Source organism: Gossypium arboreum, chromosome 10 (assembly GCF_025698485.1).
Source record: "Gossypium arboreum isolate Shixiya-1 chromosome 10, ASM2569848v2, whole genome shotgun sequence".
NCBI classification, from domain to species: domain Eukaryota; kingdom Viridiplantae; phylum Streptophyta; class Magnoliopsida; order Malvales; family Malvaceae; genus Gossypium; species Gossypium arboreum.
The window spans coordinates 124,634,363-124,654,715 of NC_069079.1; the positions used below are offsets into that span (position 1 = coordinate 124,634,363).

Here is a 20,353-nt window from a genome sequence, read left to right on the forward strand (position 1 = left end):
TTTCAAGCTTCCTAGACCTATAGAAATCTGACATCATTCTAAACAGATCATCTTTAATAGTATTCCAACATTTTTTGAAAAAACACATGTTAAACCCATCCGGACCAAGAGCTTCCGATTCCTCACAACTCCAAATTGCCTCTCTAATCTCCTCTCTTGAAAAAGGTTCCTCTAGCTTCTCTACTTTAGTGTCCTTTAAGCTCTTAAAATTAAGCTCCATCTCCATCCTCCAATTCCTCAAATGCCCCTGGAAATGATTTTAAAAAAATTCATACACTCTCTTTTTTAACTCTCTTCGTTCATTACACCAAAATCTCCCAATTTTCATTCTATATATAATCTTTCTCTTTGCTTTTATCTTAACAGCTCTATGGAAGAAAGCTGTGTTCACATCGCCTTCTTTCAACCATATCATTCTAGATTTCTGATGCCATAACGATTCTTTGAATTTCATTGCGTCCCAAACATCCGAATTCAATCTTTTAAGCTCCTCCATTTCACACTCACTCAGTCTTCTTTGTTCACTAATTTCATCTAACACCTTAATCCTTTCTTCACACTCTACAATTCTATCTTCCAACACATTACAATTATTCTAATTCCACTTTCTCAAGACCCCTTTAAGCTTTCTCAACTTTCTTGCAACTTGACCATTCAAACTGCCCATATTATTCCATTCTGCCTCTATCAAGCCCGCACATTCCTTTTTCTTTAACCACCCATTGATAAACTTAAATGGCCTAGGACCCCAATCGATTTTAGCATCTGCTAACAAAATTGGTATGTGATCAGAAACTGATTTCTTTAAACCCAACTGCTGTAGATCCTTAATCTTAATTAACCAATATTCTTCCAGCAAGAACCTTTTGAGCCTGCTTTTTTTGTTATCCAAGCCGTACTGTCGAAACCATTTTTTTTGAAAGGGTCGTTGACTTAGTTTTAAATTGAAAACAAAAAAAAGGGAGTCGCCACCAATCCTTTTTATTTAGGTGTGATCAAATCACCTAGAAATTCAGTCGTTTTAATAAAATATTTCGATTTACTAAAACAACAGTTTCTTTTTTGGTCTATCAGATTTGAGAAAATGGGTTTGGGAGTCGGTTACGTGCGAGGAAGGATTAGCACCCTCGTCATGCCCAAGATTGATACCTAATTGATTAATTAACGTCTTAATGTCGAGAGTTGAAAAGATTTTGAAATACGATCCCCTTTTTACTAATGTTCATAAAAACAAGCTTGAATTAGGTGGAAACGAGCATCAAAGGCAGATAGCAAGATGCCACATCCCGTAAGTTAGGATGCGACGTTTAAATCTTTGGGAACAAGCTTGCCTTTAATTTTTATTGAAACTTCGTGTGTTTTGAAACATAAAAGAATATTTGGCCATTTAGGTTTAACGATAAAACTGAAACCCGGTAAGTTAGGGTACGATTTCTCGAATTCCTGAAACGCAAAATATTACCTTATTTTGAAGATTTTCCTTTTGAATAATAACAAGCATGACATTTAACGATGTGCATTATTTTGTTTGAACTAAAAACGAAATGATCTATATTGGATGAATACGTTCGAACTTCATACACGATGCAATTTAAGTGATATAAAACAAAAATATAACATAGAGCATGAAATAATAAAACGCGAATTAGATGCAAAGTTAATGAATGTCAACAATATGAGGATGCTAAATAAATAATTTCAATAATATGTAATGGCAATATTCACATGACGTACATCATTTTTAATATCAACATTAATAAACATAGGAATGATATAATAATATAAAACAACTTAAAACAAATAATAAGATAATTTTAAATATAATATATATATATATATATATATATATATATATATAAAGGTTTAGAATAGATACTATAAAAGCAATTTAAAATAAAAATATAAAGCAATTTAAAAATCATTAATATTCAAAACAATAAAATAATATCTAGAGCAACTTAAAATAAAAAAATTCAAACTAACATATAAAAGGCTTTAAAATAAAATAAATTTACAACAAATAGTATATGAAAAATGTGCATAAAATAGTTTAATATAAATAACACATGAAATCTTAAAAAACATAATAATAAAAGGTTTATAATGAATAATTAAAAGTATTTGAAAGTAGTTTACATATAAAATGGTATAACTAAATGACATATAAAAAAATTAAAATAGATCATATATATATAAAAATAGTTTAAAGTAAATAACATATAAAATATCTAAAATAAATAATATGTAAAAGAGTTTAAAATAACTAATACAAAAAACTTAAAATAAAAGTATAAAATAACTTAAAACAATGTATAATACAACAATTTGAAATGAATATTACAAAGCAATTTTAAAATAAATAATACATAAAATAGTTTAAAAGAACTAATATGTAAAAAACCTAAAATAAATAATATATAAAATTGTTTAAAATAATATATATATATATATATATATAATAAGTAGAATATATAAAACAGTTTAATTTTAAAAGGTTAAGGATCGAGTTGAAAAAGGGTCAAAATGTGGGGTATAAATCGTAAATAATAAAAGGGGTGCCAGGGATTGAAATAGAATGCGCTTAAAAGGCAAGGGGCTAATAGGGAAAATGTCCCAAACTTACCAAGGGCGCCATTTACCTAGGTAAATCGAGGGATTGAATTGAATGTAAAATGAAATCAATGGGGTTAAATTAAAAATAAATAAAAAAGGGTTAGACTTAATCAAACACACTGCAAAAACGGAGGGGTCCAATGCGCAAATAGACCAAAAGGTAAAAAAAGTGCGGATGATCCCCTTCGGTTATGGGTCGGGTCGCGTGGGTTCCCCCCTAAACGACGCCGTTTTGAGGTGTGTTGGGGGGTGTACAAAATGGCATCATTTTGCATGGCTATTAAAGCCAAAAATTTTTTATTTTTTTATTTCAGCCCTCATTTGAGTAAAAAAAAAAATCAAAAACCCCCCATTTCTTCTTTGCTTGGGTTTCAAAAACCCTCTTAAGCCGCTATCAGTAGCCCGCCACTCCTCCACCATGGACGATGGTCAGAGCGGCATAGGACGGGCTTTTCAGCCCCGCTTCCAAAATATTCAAGGGCCACGCCCTTTTCAGCCCAAAAAAAAAAGAGAATGAGGCCCTCTTACCCCGCTCTTGGATTCGATTCCGGCGACAGAGAAAAGGCTCCGACGACACAACCTCGGGGTGACTCAGGTAAATATCTCATTCTCTTTACTTTTATTGTTTAAAATAGATTTATAAATAAAAAAATAAAAAGATAAAAAATAACAATAAAAAGGAACCAAAAGAACTCGATAAATGGAAATCAAAATCAACCTTTTGCTTCTTTTTTCTTTTTTTGATTGCGTAACATGCGTAAGAAAATAAAAAAGATCGGTTGTGGCTCTTATAGCCGAATACAACTTTTTGTTTCTTCCTCTCTTTTTTTTTTGTTTTTTGTTTTTCTCTTTATTTGTTTCTCTGTTGTTTCTATGTTGTTTGTATTGCTTGCATGTGGATTTTGCCTTGGCACGTGTCAGAGATGTCAGATGCCTGCGATGAAGCAGCGTGCGTGGTGGCCGTGCTGGTGAGGAGCGGCGGCTGAAAGTTGGGGCTAGGGTTAGGTTTCCAAATGTTTAAACATTCTGGGCCACTTCGGCCTTCAAATTTTGGGTTGTTTGGTGTAATGGGTTTTAGTTGGGAATTAGATTTAAAGATTGGGTCAATTATCCATTTTGTAATTTGGACACTGGGTTTTATTAATTGGTTATTTATTGTTTTATTTGAGCTAGGCCAAAATTGGCCTATTACACGTGCCATGTGAATTTCTTTCCCAACAAAGGCAAATAAATGAGATTACAATTATTGATAAAATTAACAAACTCTCTATACCCCTTCTTTGCACCCAAACAACTGCTCATTTCACTTCTGCAACATACCACATTAAAGTCTCCTCCCACGATTCAAGGGCTTGCAAACTAATTTCTTAACTCTGTTATCACCCCCATGAAATTAATACTCTGTTCCGACACAAAGTTAGGAGCATAAACGTTGATTAAGACAACATCTAAATCCTCCTTAACCCATTTATTAAAATTTTATATGCATCCAACTAACAATTGTTAATGTTTACATTTAATATGATATATTACTATAGATTAAATTTTAAAGTGTTATAAATTGCATATTATATAAAAATAACATAATATAATATATTAAAAATTATAGAAAATGAATCGGACTAGTTGGGTTTAGAAGGTTAAGCCTTGAATATTTGAGCTCAACCCCGACACACTTTAAACATATTTTTTTTCCCTCAAACCTATTTTTGTACCGTTAAAAATTTTGAGTAAATCTTTTAGCTTGAATATATAATTTAATCTTTGAACAACTCTTTGTTTTATCTAAATTTATTTTTACTTAAATATGGTTATGTGTGAATCAAGTCTAGAATTATTCAAATCTAGATTATATTTCATCTGTACTTTATGATTTGAATGTATTGTCTATTCTTTTTAATATCAGTTAGTATGATCGTATTTGCACCGTTTCTAAAATTTTTTGAATTTTATAGTAATTTATCTATACAATAATGACACTATTTGGATTTTATAAAAGCTAAACTATTATTTTAATAAATATAAAATTGAAGGTAATTTTCTTTCACTTGAAATAATAAGCAATTATATATTTTTAAAATGTTTGTACTTAACACATTATAAGTATATAAATCTATAAATTAATAATTAACCACACAATCACATCTCTTTAAAAAAACCCTTAAAATTAATATAAACAATTAAAATTTTAACTTATAATATTGCATAATGAATTTCGTAGAAGTGTTCATCAATTGAATTTGGTCGGGTTAAGTGAGCATTAAAAGTATTAGGAAAGTTTCGTATTTAAGGATGGATTACATTTTAGTCTATTTATTGAAAAATTATTTAATTAATCTTTATACATTTTTAAATGTGCAAATTAATTTCTTCGTTAAATTGATGACATGATACACGTTAATTTAAATGATTAATTACTAATTTAGTCCTTAAATTATAGCTAAAATATTATTTTGATTTTTAAAAATTAATAATAATTCTAAAAATAAAAAAAGTTGAAACCATTAAATTTTTATGTTAAATGATGATGTGGCAGTGGTGGACCAATCAACATCGGACACATGTTGATTTCTTTCATAATCTTCTATTTATTTCTTATAAGCTCTAGCCCAATGACATGTTGACATGTGGTAATATATATTTTTAAAATAATTAAAATTTTAAAATAAAAATAAAATCTAAAATATGTTTAAAATATAAAATATACTTTTTAATATTTTTAAATTTTAAAAATAATTTTTACAACACCTCAATCTTCTTCTTGAAGTACTCACGAAAAACATTGGAAAGCAAGAACAATAGTTGTCTGTAAGAATTTTTTATTCCCTAATATTTGGAGTGTTTTCGCCAAATCTATGACTCTGGCTTTGGTTTCGATTTTATTCTTGAAATAGGAAAGAAATCAAAATATAAACAAATTACCATGTATTAGGGGTGTGCAAATTTTGGGTAAAATCAAATTAATTCGGTTAACCAACCGAATTAAGTTAATCGGTTGATTAACCAAATTAATTCGGCTGGGGTCGGTTAATAATTTTTTAGAAGTTCGGTTAACGATTAATTAAGTTCAAAATCAGTCGGTTAATCGAATTTAATAAAAAATATTATAATATATAAGTATTCAGTCAGTTCGGTTAATTTTATTTACGTTCCAATGCTCGAGCCATATTCATTGCAACTCCAAAGTTTTCTGGTTGTTGCATCTCAATATCAATTCTAAGTTTCTCTACCAACCCGGCAGTAAAGAGGTTTACTTTTTTTCAAGGTTATTAAGATTAGCAGTCCTAGCCAATAGCGATTGAAATTGGTGTTGATATTCCTCTACAATCTCACTTTGTCTCAAGTTGGCAAGTGTAACACCCCTTAACCCTAGACCGTCGCCGAAACAGGGTTACGAGGCATTACAGAACATATCGGATAATTTCCAATTAATTCGAAATAAATGACATACATATCTTGATTTAATCATAAAGTCCCTATAATGGACTCTCGAGGTCCAAATCACACGTTAGAATCGAATCGGGACTTATTCGGGTACTCTGGAAAATTTTCGTAATTTTTTTTTAAAAACTCAATATAACCCTTTTAAAAATATCTAACCTTCCCTGTAAGTTTCAAACTGATACCAATCCAAAACAAATCTTTCGACCAATACATTTGCACACTAAATATACCTAAATTATGCCTATAACTTTGACTTAACCATATAATCAAATTACATTCATAAAATCATATAAAATTTTACTAACTAGCTTTATTCATTTTTCTTCCCAAGTTTAATACTAAACTTACCAAATTTGTCAAACCATTTCATTTAACTTTGTACCAAAACACCAAATATCATTTATTACAACCAAATTTATAAAACATTTTAAAGTGACCATTACAACACTTATGTACATGCCACTTTCATTTAAGGAAGAAAACATCACCAAAATTTTTGTGCTAGAGTCGGGATAGTTCGGATGCTGGACCTGGACATTGGACTCCTATTGACCTGCACATGGAAACAACCGTACGCTGAGTACTTCATACTCAGTGGTATTACCATAATTCAAATAATAATAATAATGGAATATAATTATCAAGTATATAACTATCCAATTTTTCAAATATCAATTCATTCTTAAACTTTCATTAATTAACAATAACAATATAAATTTTTTTAGCTATTCTTCAATTTCATTCACATATCATATGTCTCAATTCCAATCACTACATGAACATTTAGTTCACGCCTTTCATTTCCAATCTCAATTTCAATCCACTATTCAACTTTCTCACATTTTCAATAGTACAATCAATCAAATTCATTTAATTTTTCCCATTTCAGTTATTCACCCTATTAACAAACCTGGACTTTGACGGATACATGGATTCCAACCCAAACACACCAGTACGACACATTGTGCCTAAAATGGTACATAGTACCTGATCAATATACGACATATAAGTGCCTGAAATGACACACGAGGTGCCTAATACGACACGAGGTGTATGATATACGACACATAAAGTGCTTGATCGGCAAAGCCGATAAATCCCGTACTCTTCCAAATCCTATGGCATGCCAACTATATCCGACTTAACCCGACTAATTAATAGGGTATTCCAATTCTCAATTAAATTTCACTTTCATACCAAATTTAAGATCACTATTCAATTTCAATTTCACATTCAAATCAATATACAATTCAATTATACATACACATTCACCGTCCAATTCAATTCCCATTCAACTCAAATATTAATACTTACCTTATACTCATTTATTAAATATAAAATTTATATAAAACATTTAATAAAAAGTAATTTGAATTATATTAATACAAACCCGGATTTGTTCGATTACTCCTCGACAAATTTTCCCTTTCCTTTTGATGCCGATGCTTCGAGTTCTTTTCTAGCTACGAAAATTAAAATAATTATACCATTAATTACAGCACTAATTATAAAAAATAATTGAATTTCTTTTCAATTTACACCTTATTTTCAATTAGGTCCTCTTTACTAACTTAATTCATACTTCATTCTTATTCAAATTCCTATCAAATTCAACCTAACTATCAAGTGTTCATAATAAAACCCTAATTTAAAATTTCTTTCAATTTAATCCCTCAATCACAAAACTTATAGCTTCTTTTACAATTTAATCCATTTATCAATCCTAACTTGAAATTCATTCAATTAAATCCCTAATTCAACAACTTATCCAACATGAACCATGCTTAAAAACCTATAAACTTCCAAGACTTCAACTTAATTTCAACAAAACTTTGTTTTAAAGCTTCTAAAACATAAAAATTAAGTAAAAAGGACTTAATTGACTTACCAATTAAAGCTTAAAGCTCCCAAACCCTAGTTTCTCCTTTTATTTTCTTTCTTTCTTTTCTTACCTCTGTTTCGAAATGTTTCGAAATGCTTCTGTTGTTCTTTTTTTCTTTTGTTTTCTTTATTGATTTCATTTCTTTTATTCTTTTACTTTATTAACTTAATAATAATTATTATAATAATTATAATAAATATCTTATTTAATAAAAATATATATATTTCAATTAGACGCATATATATTTTACACTTACCTATTATCATCACCATCCAATTGTCCTTATTTTATTTATTTTATATAATTTAATATTTTAATATAATAAAATATTTTTACTCAAATAAAAAGTAATTAAATAAATATATTAAAAATGTATAAATATATGCATTACACTTGTATAATTTAATCACAACACATTTGTCTTTATTTTAATTTATTTTTAATAATAATAATCATAATTTAATAATATAAATTATAATTTGATAGAATAACAATAATAATAATGATAAATAATAAATATCTAACTTAAATAAAAAGTAATTAAATAAATATCTTACAAATGTATGCATACTATTATTACATTTGTATATTTTATCATCATACACTTGGTTTTAATTTTATTTAATTCATAATATGATATTTATAATTAATTAATTTAATAATATATTTTATAATTAAATTATATATATTTACATGATTAAAATCTAAAAATATCTTAGATTTTAACATGTTTATGACCTCAACTTATGCTAAATGGATTATTTTCCATTTTAGCTCTTTTACTTTCTATTAATCTATAATTTAATTTTTACCCATTATTCAATTTAGTTTTTTTTCCTAATTTCTCTTAATTAGGCTAAATTCACTTAATTAAAGCATATTTAAACACACAACTAGACTCAAAAATATTCCTAATAAATATTTACGAACTCATTTTGTTAAGACGGAGGCCCGATAATGTACTTTTCCGATGCCCGTGAATTTTGGGTCATTACAGCAAGTTCCCCCAAGGGGTTATTACTCATAGGTAGCCCAAACCTTACATGACAACACTCTTTGAAGCGCCCCCAATCAAGATTTGCCTCCTCTTCTTTCATTTGATCAAACTAAAATTGTGCCACTCCTAAGAGATGAAATGAAGCTAAGCCTACTTTGTCTTCTTCGTTAGTTCGTTGATTGCCAAAAAATTTCACATCTTTTTAACCACCCTAAAGGATCTCCAACACCATCATAAGTGGGAAATTCTATCTTAGAGTATCGTGGCACCATGCACCCACCATGTTGCAAGTCTAAATTCCTTTTCCTGCCTTCGCTGCTGCCCTGTTCTTCATTATTCTTCTCTGAATCTCCTTTCCTTATCTTTTGGGCCGAAAGAGATAATATCGCCACCTGCTCCTCTAATGCTTGTTGCCTTGTAGCCATCTGTTCTATGAAAGCCTCTAGCTTGGCTATCAAAGTCTTTTCGTCACCCATGACAGCTGGCTCTTATACCAAGTTGTTATGTGCATTGGCATAGGATCTAGTCACAGGTCTAGACGAGAAGAATTCTTACTTTAACCTATGGTTACTCAAAAGCAAATTCATCCTTGACTGAACCCCCTCTCAAAATAACGTTTCTTTTTTACAGAATAATTGCTCTCTTTATTTCATAGTAGCACCCTTTTGTAGATTGTTAATAACAAAGAAAAGAGTCCTAATAGAATTCCTAATTTAGAGTTTATAAAGGAAATAAAAACCTAATATAATAGAGAAAATAAGTAAAACTAAAACTCTTAATAAAACCTAATATAATAAATAAATAAAACTAAAAACTCCTATTGCAACAAAAGCCTCCATACCACCCACTTACAATGTTTACTAGAATGAGTGAAGACTTAGGTGCTCTGTCAAATGAAGTAGGTCAAGACTTCGCTGCAGCGTTGTTTATAAAGAAAGCATAAAAAGGAAGCCTTCAATTCCTCGTGCTTATTATTATTAAGAAAGTTACATTTGGCCAAATTTTAATTGATATACTTGCCATTTGATGTTGTTTTAATTCAGCTAAGCTACCTCTCAGATTATTATTTATGTTATAAAACCTGTTAACACAGATCAGTACTCAACAATTTTGTTCATATTATAGTTTTATTTCTTTAGGCTCAATCTCCGAAAAGTTCTCACACTTTCAAAACAAATAACCTATTTCCTCTTTTTCATCGGATTGAATTTTTAAATCGAAAAAATGCATCAAATAAACTTTTTAACTCATAAATATATGGTGGTTAAAGGTTGATGAGTCAACCCATTTTGTATATATATCATATGGCCACTCTCCTGACACTATTTTATTTTATATATCATATCATAATAGTTATTTTGGATCACTGGGCGAATTTTAAAAGTTTCAAAAAGACTTTTCACATAAAATTTATTTATTCTTATTTTCTTCTTATTGTTTTGAAATTATTCTTATTACTATTATCGACATCTATATTTTTGGTGATGTGATTTAAACCAACAAAGGAACAATAGAAAAGACAGAAATTGAGGGACAAAGTGTATATTTTTATTATGTTTTTGAAGGTTTCATTAACCTGGAGTTATTATATTATAATGGATGGCTGCATACTTCAAGGTTGAAAAATTGTTTTCATTCATGTGATCATCAATTTTATCCAAAGATAAAACTATGCCTGTTGTATGCCCATACTCCAAATGTAAACAAATAGCATCTACAATAAACTTCATACTTCACTAGTATTGTATATCCCCTCTACCGCCACCCCTGTGGCTATCAATAAGTTGTAGAATTAAGTAGTTGTGGTTTTGTCCTTGTCAGGGTGAGAACACAAGTTTCAATCTAAAAAAAAATAATTATTTATTGGAATGATTTTATAGCAACCAAGTTGAATGAGATATGTTGAAACTTTTTTTTTTAGTTATGAAAAGAAAAATGCACATATTTAGTGAATACAGATAAAAATAGTTTGTAAAAATTATTTAGAAATCTAATCAAATAGATACAAAATATATTGAAGGTGCGAATGAAACCTTAGACTTAGTTTAATTTTCGATTAAAAAATTTGGAATGCTATGGATTAAGGAATTAGCAGCATCCTCAAGCTAAGACCATTGAAACCATTTTATCAACCATAGCAATTGCAACCAAGAAACTATAACCTACACTTAAAATGGTTCCTTTCCGGAACTCATCATATAAGAAATGGAATGACAATAATTCTTGAATTATACCTAAATTTATTTGTAAATTATCTAAAGCCAAAATTGAAGTCCAAGGAAATAATCAACTTCCTACTATTGAAACACTTAATTTTGACAGCTCATATGAACACCATAAAAATGAACGCAATTATTGAAATTATATGGATACCTTTAGATGCTAGATGGGAAGGAGCTATTAAAAATATCAACTGATTGAAACACTTTTACTTTATCCGCAATTGCTACAAACTGAAATTTGTGATTTCATCAAACTTTTCGATATTAAAATTTATTCTCACCATCCCAGAATGGGTTGATTGTAAAATTTGAACCAAGCTCTTATATCAATTTTGTACAAGCCCAATTTTGGACCCAAACCCAAGCCCACTAAATACCCACTGATCCCACTAAGCCTAAAACCCAACTCAAACCTACCCAAAACCCATTACAACCCAAAATAATGTGGCCCAAACCTTTAAAGCAAAACAACAAGAATTTCAAACCCGAGGTGCACCACATCTAGGGTCTTCTGACTCCAACCACTGCCTCAGTGCTAGTGGCACCACCACCACCGTTTGCCTGCCATACAAAGAAGAAAAAAATAGTAAATATGCAGATGATAAGTTTGTAAATGGCTATAAAAAGCCAGGTCTAATACCATTGTAAGGATCGGCATTCTTTTGAAAATAAAAAGTGAACAACATTCGATTTCAAGTAAAAACAGGGACTTTAGCAACATCAAAAGCAGGGAATAGCCCCATATCAGAGACCGGAGAACCGAAAACAGCAAATCTAAGGTCTATTTTCTCTTTTTTTTTTTCGAATTTATTCACATATATTATCCCCATTTTTAATAAAACAACACATATATTAAATAAATAAAAATATATAAAAAAGGAGAAAAATCTACCCACGAGCGATTTCCGGCCACCGTGTACGGTGGCTGGAGCGACGGCGCCGGCGGCGGAGGGCGCGACAGACGGCGACGAGTGCTGGCCGGACCTAGGGCACCTGCAGAGAAAAAGAAGAAAAGAGAAGTTTTTTTTAAAAAGCAAGAAGGAAATGAAAAAAAAAAACAAATGTTTGACTTATATAAGGGTACCAAACGGTACCGTTTTGGCCCTTCCCCCCTAAGGTGCAAAACGGCGCCGTTTAGGGGTGGAGCGGGTCGACCCGACCCATCGACTTGGGATCCGCGTGTTTTTGAAGCGAAGGGGTTATTTGCGCTTTTGGCCCCTCCGCTTTTTTGTGCGTTTACAATCAAGTCTTTTTACTTTAAATTCAGCCCTGAAACTTGTCCCGCTTTTCAAATTGATCCACGGCCACGTGTTACACTTTGAGCCGAGGGGAATATTACACTTTTAGTACCTCTAGGCCGTGTTCCTGTTGCAATTAGGTCGTTTCCTTTTTATTTCTTTTGAAATTTGTCCAAAAATTCGTTTCCTTTTTTATTTTCATCCCTCTTTTACTTTTGCTCATTACTTTATTTCAATTTTAACATTATACATACTATTATATTTCATTATTATTATTATTATACTTATTATTTACTAGCCTTAGTATCATTCTCGTTTAATACTTATATGTATGTATGTTGTATAGTATATTAATAGTTTGATATTATTGTTTTCTTTTATTAATATATTTGTATGTTATGCATGTATATCAATACTACATCATATATACTTCTTCTTCTAAATACAATACAATGCATGTATATATATATATATATATATATTATATTTTTAATACATACATATACATAGATATATTATGTACATATTATCATGTGTTTGTTTTATATATATGTATATAGATATATGTATATATATATATCTATAGTAATTTTATTATTTTAATTTAATATTTAATATATTTGCTTTTCATATTTCTATATTATTATCATTATTATTATTATTTGTTATTTAATATATTATTATTATTGTATTTTTATTACCATCATATTATTATATTGTTACACCTTTTACTATTATTACTATTGTATTTTTACTATTATTGTTATTTATTTTCCTCTTTTATATTTACCTATACGTTATTATTATTTTTTATATATTAACTAATTTAATACATATATTTAGCACATTTATTTTAGTTATATGTCGTTACCCTGTTATTAATATTTCATCATTTATTTTATTTATATCTTTTTAAATAATAATTTTAAACTTTAGGTTATTTATTATTTGTATTTTGTTGTTACTATTTGTATTTACCATTATTATTACTATTATTTTCATTTTTATTACTATTACTAATATCATTCCTTTATTATTTTCTATTATTATTATCACTATTATTAATATAAATATTAATACTCTTATTATTATTTTTATTATTATCATCAATATTATAGTTTTACCACCACTATTATCATTATCGACATTATTATTATTATTGTTTTCATCATTATTGTCATTTTTAGCTATCATGTTTTATATTTCCTTTATTTACTTATGTATTCGATCATTTCATTTTTCTCACATATTTGTTTATATTTACGTATTACTAACCTTACTTCTATGTCATCTTTTCATAATTGCTTGTTATTGTCATTCATTATTACGTTATTATTAATATCATGATCACTTTTATATATTACTATAAATCACATTATGTTTTTACTCAATGACTTAAAATAATTCTTTCATAAAAGTGATATTCAGTATTTGGTAATTCGAGATAATCGTGCCCTAACTTCTGGGTTTGATTTTTCTCATTTAATCTAAATAACGAATACTCTTTAAATTGCTACGAGTTTTGAAAATGCTCATTCTCGAGGTGCGAAGTGTTGTGCCCTAACTTACGGGTATGACATTTCGTCACCTCGAAATATGAATTTGTTTTAAAACAAGGGCAATATTCGGTGTTTGAGAACTCGAGAAAACATACCCTAACTTACTGGGTTTCAATTTTTCTCGTTTACTCTAAATAATCGAATACCCTTCTAACAAATTAAAATACGTAAGTTTTATATAAAAGGCAAGCTCGCTCTCAAAAATTCAAGATGTCGTGTCCTAACTCACTGGATGTGACATTTCATATTTTGAGACTAGAAGGTCTTTAACACTTGAACTTTTTTATATAAAAAAAAAGGATCGTATTTCAAAATTCTTTCAAGTTGTTAAATTTTCGACACTAAGACACTAATTAATCAACTAGGTACCAATTTTGGGCGTATCGAGGGTGCTAATCCTTCCTCTTGCGTAACCGACTCCCGAACCTGTTTTCTTGATTTGCGTAGACCAAAATTGTTGTTTAAATAAATCAAACTATTTATTAAAAATAACCACTTTTACGAGGTGACCCGATCACACCTCGTCAAAAAGGACCCGTGGCGACTCCCTTTTTTTTTGTTTTCATTTTCAAAATCCAAGTCGATTCCCATTTTTCAAAAAAATGGTTACGACAAATTTGTTGGGGGGATCGACCTGTATAAACAACGAAATAGAAAAGTAGAGAAGATCAAACACAAATTTTACGCGGAAAACTCCTCTGAAGAGGACAAAAAGCGCAGACAAATGAGGCTTTGGCTTTTCACTAAATGAGTAAATAAACAAGAGTATAATATGGAGAAAATAAATCTAAATGTACTGAACATACAAACCCGAACCCCGAAAATAAAGTCCTAACTTGGAAACAAAATTCTCTCAATAGTTATCACGAAAAATCTCACAAAAACTCATCTACAACTATATCTTCTTGCCCTCAAAAGAAAAGCTTTGTAGTACTACATCTTTAATTGCCTTATCAAAATAGGAATATAAGGCCCTTTTAAATAGACTAAATTCTAAAATGACTAAAATATCCCTGAAGTAACCAAAGTTAGACCAAGAAAAGATAGCAGAATTTAACTAGGAGAAGAAACTCGGTGTTTGTGGGAAACACGTCACCATGTCGCAATGTCTTCATTCCCACTGTCACGATGTTGTCTGTCGTTGCAACGTTGGGAAGCTTCTCATCGTGTTGTCGCTCGCTGACTTTTGTAAGTGCCTACAAATTGATAAGTGTTAAAAGTGACATATTTAACATTATTCTTAATATGTTTTTGGGTGATTATTTGATGTTAATTGTGAATTTTATACTCCTAATCCTTTAAATTCATATTTTAATGTTTAATAGAGCACTGGGAGTAAAAGGAGTGGAAAACAAGCAAAAACCAGAATTTCAAAGCAAGTTATAGGAGTCACACGGGCTGGACCATTCCACACGGTTGTGTGACCCACACGAGCGTGTGGTAGGCCATGTCATTTTCACGGAATTGCATACCCAATAGCGGAAAATTACTATTTTAGGTTTTTCGGGTATTCTAAAACATATATATGACGAAAATAAGAAGATAGGAGGGAACCGCCATAGAATATTCAAGAAAATAATTTGAAAAACACAATTGAAGTCGACTCTGAAGCAGATTTCCATCAAGATTGAAGATTCTCAGTTGATTTCTTGAGGAGTTATCATGAGTTTCTTTATATCTTTCAGTTATACTGTCTCTTGAATGTTTTTATTTTTAACTATCAACTAATTTTTCAAATGCCTAAGGAGATGAACTCTATGATAGATTCAATCATTTGATTTTTTATTTTACGCAATAAAGACTTAGTTTTTTGTTCTCAATTATGTGTGTTTAATTCTTGGTTTAATATTTCTTGAGTATTGATCCATGATTGATGTGCTTAAATTGGAGGTTGAGTAGACCCTGTTTAAGAGTAAGTCCTGTGTAATTGAATGGAGTTGCATGCAATCCTAGAAATAGGATGACATAAATCTACCGGATTAGAGTCAAATCTAATAGAGAATCCATAGAACGAATTAATGAGATAATAAAGTTTTAATTAGAAAGAAATTTTAATTAATCAACCTAGAGTTAGTTGTTCTCATGCTTGAAAGAGATATTAGCATAAGTTAAGGATTTCTACGGATCAAGGTGCTAAGTAAATAAATTGTGTAATTTAGATTGATAATGACAGATGAAATCTAGGTGGATTCTTTCCTGGGTATTGTTTTGCTTCTTGGTTGTTAATCGATTATTTTCCTATTTTGTTCTTTGTCATGTTCGTTAGTAATTCAATTAGTTAATTTTAGTTTTAATAAACCACTCGAATTATGATGTTAAATAATAGAAAAGACGGTAATTACTAGTACTTTTAGTCTTTGTGGAATGATATATTTGCTCCCCATAGCTATCCATCCTATTAATTGATTGGTGTACTTGCCTTAGTCAAAATTTTAGTTAGTTTCACGACACATAACAAATTGTCTGATAAATGCGAGACACACCCCACATTTTCCATTATCAATTTAACAAATCCAAACGTTAGTGCCTAAATTAAAAACTTTTCAAATTGGGTGACCAAATCAGGAACGAGGACATAGTTGAGTGACCGTTTTTATAGTTTACCCTTAATTTTTTTAAAAAATTTTAAAATATTTTTTTATAATTTTTATACTTTTTAAAATAACTTTAATAGTTTTTAATTTTTAAAAATAATTTTATATTTTTAAAATTTTTAAATTAAAAATAAATTAATTGCTTACATGACAGGTCAATGTATGTCATGTCAACAAAGTTAACAAACGCTAACTTTTCTATACATTTTGAGGTGATTTAATAAATAACACAAATGTAAGGGTTAAAAAAAAATTAAAGGCTAAAATGACTTTTCCTGTAAAGATGGAAAGTCAAAAATCATTATGCCTAAATTTTATTATATAATAATAAATTTTCTTTTATATATATATATATATTTGAGGGAGGAAAATGGAATTACTTAAAATTGAATAAAGATTTTCATATTTACAACATATCACTCTTGCTTAAATTGAAGGGTATAAGAAAGTAGAAAAGGCAGCTTTTTGTTTTGGATATTTGGAGGAGTTTAAGGTTTTCAAAATTTTAAAAATAAATTTATTCGAATAAAAATATTGAATAATTTCGAAATTTATGAAGAACTTTAAGAGAGGATTTCGCTTGGCTCAAATTCTTCTTTTGTTTAATTCTAATATATTTTCAATATTTTATTTCATTAAACATATTTATAGATTTACAAATCCAATGATTTACATATTAAATTTTTTGTATTATTTTATTTTTAATATATATAATTATTCTTTTAATAATTAGTTTTAATTCAAACAATTAGGATTGCTAACATTTTAAATTAATAAATTAATTTTTTAAAATTTTAAAATTATTCAACCAAACACGCTGATTCTTTAAAATATAGTTAAAATATTTAGTATTAATGTTATAAAAATACAATTAAATAAATGAGAAATGATTGTATAAAATTGTAATACAACGCTATTTTTTATCTCTTTCCAATAAAAAAATAGCAGTTACCTTGATTATTATTTGCTAATAAATGGCGGGATAAGACTTAAAATTAATGTTAAAGTTGAAGATATTGAAATCAAAGGGAAGTTTATTTTGGGTTAATTGTAGGTTGGAAAAGTTAGAGTGGTACAACATTTATTAACCTGTTTTATGTATAATGGACAAAAATGAAGTAAAAACCAGCATCCTAGTAATACAATAGGGTATCTGGAGCTAATGCCATCAACACCATTATCAATACCAATGAAAGAATCTATTCTAAAGAATAAACCTTAACCTACAATTAAAATAGTTCCTTTTAAGTACTCATCGGATAGAAAAAGGAACAACAACAATCCTTGAATTACACCTCCAACGATTTCTCCAACTAAAATGGAAAAAAAATATGAAGAAAATATCCAACATCCCACTATTGAAACACTGAATTTTGACACCTGATATGTGATGCACATGAACACCATTAAAATGAAAATAATGGCTATGAAAGATATTGATTGATCGAAACACATTACAAGAAAGGCAAGTATAGTACTTGAAATGCTGTTCTGAAACCATGGGGAAATGGTTTAAGTAGGGCTAGTATTAGGAAAAAAGGTTACTATGAAGACAATATAAGTTGGAATATAGAAATGAAGAAAACTAGATTGATCCATGACTGATTTCCCTGGTACTGTTGAATTATATGGTCCTTTGGACGTTGAGGTATTTTCACCTTACCAAACACCACCAGGGGGGCTTAGACTGGCTTGGTAAGTTGCAGCTAGAAGTAGTCCTAAAATTACTAGTAAGGCATTGCGGTCCTCGCCTGATATATTATCCATATTGTGAAAAATTAGTGATGAGGCCTTTGTCACATGCTTGACGATTTGTTTCTCCAATTTACATTTAAAGTTTGCAACTTCTGGAATAAAGCAACCACGCAGAATGGTAATGCTTTCCCTATTACGTTGTTGTTGTGCTACATCCATTACCGTCCAACCAGCCTGATTGTTGGCATGCTTATCGGCTTTGCAGTTTAATAGTAGTTTAAGCATCTGTTCAAAAAAGCTACATTTAGCTAATCCTATGTAAGAAATACAAAAGAACCTAATCAGTACGGACTGCTATTGAAGTAGATGAGTAAAATCTCGGGTTGATTATGGAAAACAGCTAAGTGCAGTGTAGTGTTTCCATCTTCTGTTGAAAAATATAGACATCATGTATATAATAAGGTAATTACATATTATTATTTACTATTATGATAGGTTAGCCCAAATTAAAAGTGATATAATTTAGTTAAAATTTTATTGGGCTTTAATTATTAAATAAAGTATAGGTCAAATATGTGTAGATACTCTAGTAATTGAATTCTAATCAAATTCGATTAATAATGGGCTAATTAGAATTTGATTAGAACTAATATGTCAATGTTATAAATATTAGGGTTATGGTCTCCAAAATTATACACAATATATCTTTTCTAATATCCCATCATTAAGAAAGAGAGAGCAGATATTCTCTGAATTTCTTGTATGCTAATTTGGAATATCAAATCCCCAAGATCTTGTAAAACTTTAAGAAATTCATGGATTTAGGTACGCTTCCGCATCTAGTTTTGTTCTTGATTTGTTCTTGATGATTTGACATAATAGATCTTGGTTTATTAAGTTTTATTTTAGATTTATTTTACAAATCTAACAAGTAGCAATGAGCCTTGTCATTTTAAATCATTAGGAATTGATTAAAGTTTCTTTTTAAACGATTGATTCATAAAATTTTATGGGTTTTATATTTCAGATATATATTGATCTTTGAAAGCTTATATTAAAGTATATATTTTTTGAATTTATAAATTTTTTAAGGTTTTCCTTTTCTTTTATTTTTTTATGGATTAAAAAAGAGAGTTAACGATAAATAGGCATAACTTAATTCATATATATATATATATATTGATTATATACATATATAATAAATGCATGTTGTTTTGGAAATTTATATAAATATATATAATTATCTTTTGATTTGATTGCAAGATAAAATTAAGGTAAATATTTTGAAACAAATAAATTGATTTTGGCTTTTAATTAAGGATATCTAATATTTTAAATAAATTAATTGAAACAAAATGCCTCCAAAGTGACCTCTTTTATGTAGATTAGTTTATTTAAAATATTAAGATGATTATATATTTTTGTGATTCATGTGTTTATTAATTAACCAAAAGATAAGTTAATATTTGGCAAAATTTCAACAACATCTATAGTGATAAATGTGTGACAATTATAAGGTATTTTATGTGAGCAATAAGTTAGTCCAAAGATTAATTCATTATTTGACATAATTTATTGTCAATGTTTGATTGCTACAACAAGAGTACCGCTTACTGTTAATATTACAGTCCAACGACTTGTTATTAATGTTGTGTTTGGTATCTTGAGATGGGATTAGCCATTATCTTGAATTTATTGTTTACTTATGAATATTAATTTAAGCTTGTTTTTATTCTATATTCAGCTAATTCAACTTTTGCTTCCACAATATCTACTAATATAAATTCTATACCCATGCTTAATAGGACTAATTTTAAGGAATGGAAAAGGCACTTACTTATAGTGTTTGGCTGTATGGACATAGACCTTGCACTAAGGGACGAACAACCTACACCTCTCACTGCGGAAAGCACCCCTGATGTTAAGAGGGATTTTGAGTCTAATGATCATGAAACACAGCATTCCAAAAGCCTTTAGGGGCACAGAATCTAAAGAGATTACTCAGGCTAAGGGTTTCCTTAATGAAATTGAAAAACGTTTTGCTAAAAACGATAAGGTTGAGATGACATCAAATTAACTTCTTTGATGTCTATGAAGTATAAAGTTCAA

At 29.1% G+C, this 20,353-nt stretch overlaps 1 protein-coding gene and 1 long non-coding RNA gene across 2 annotated transcripts; one reads left to right on the plus strand and one right to left on the minus strand.

Moving 5' to 3' along the window:
- The first annotated feature begins 2,931 nt into the window (after positions 1–2,931).
- On the plus strand, positions 2,932–3,806 carry LOC128282263 (uncharacterized). Its single transcript, XR_008272484.1, has 2 exons — positions 2,932–3,208; positions 3,535–3,806. It is a non-coding gene; the product is annotated as an uncharacterized LOC128282263 (long non-coding RNA).
- A 7,853-nt stretch (positions 3,807–11,659) lies between these two features.
- Positions 11,660–18,529, minus strand: LOC108488207 (uncharacterized). The gene is made up of 3 exons (XM_017792498.2): positions 18,213–18,529; positions 12,055–12,151; positions 11,660–11,719 (listed from the first exon to the last, which is right to left on the minus strand). Exons 1-3 carry the CDS (start codon positions 18,527–18,529, stop codon positions 11,660–11,662), a joined length of 474 nt encoding a protein of 157 aa, XP_017647987.2.
- Between the last annotated feature and the right edge of the window lie 1,824 nt (positions 18,530–20,353).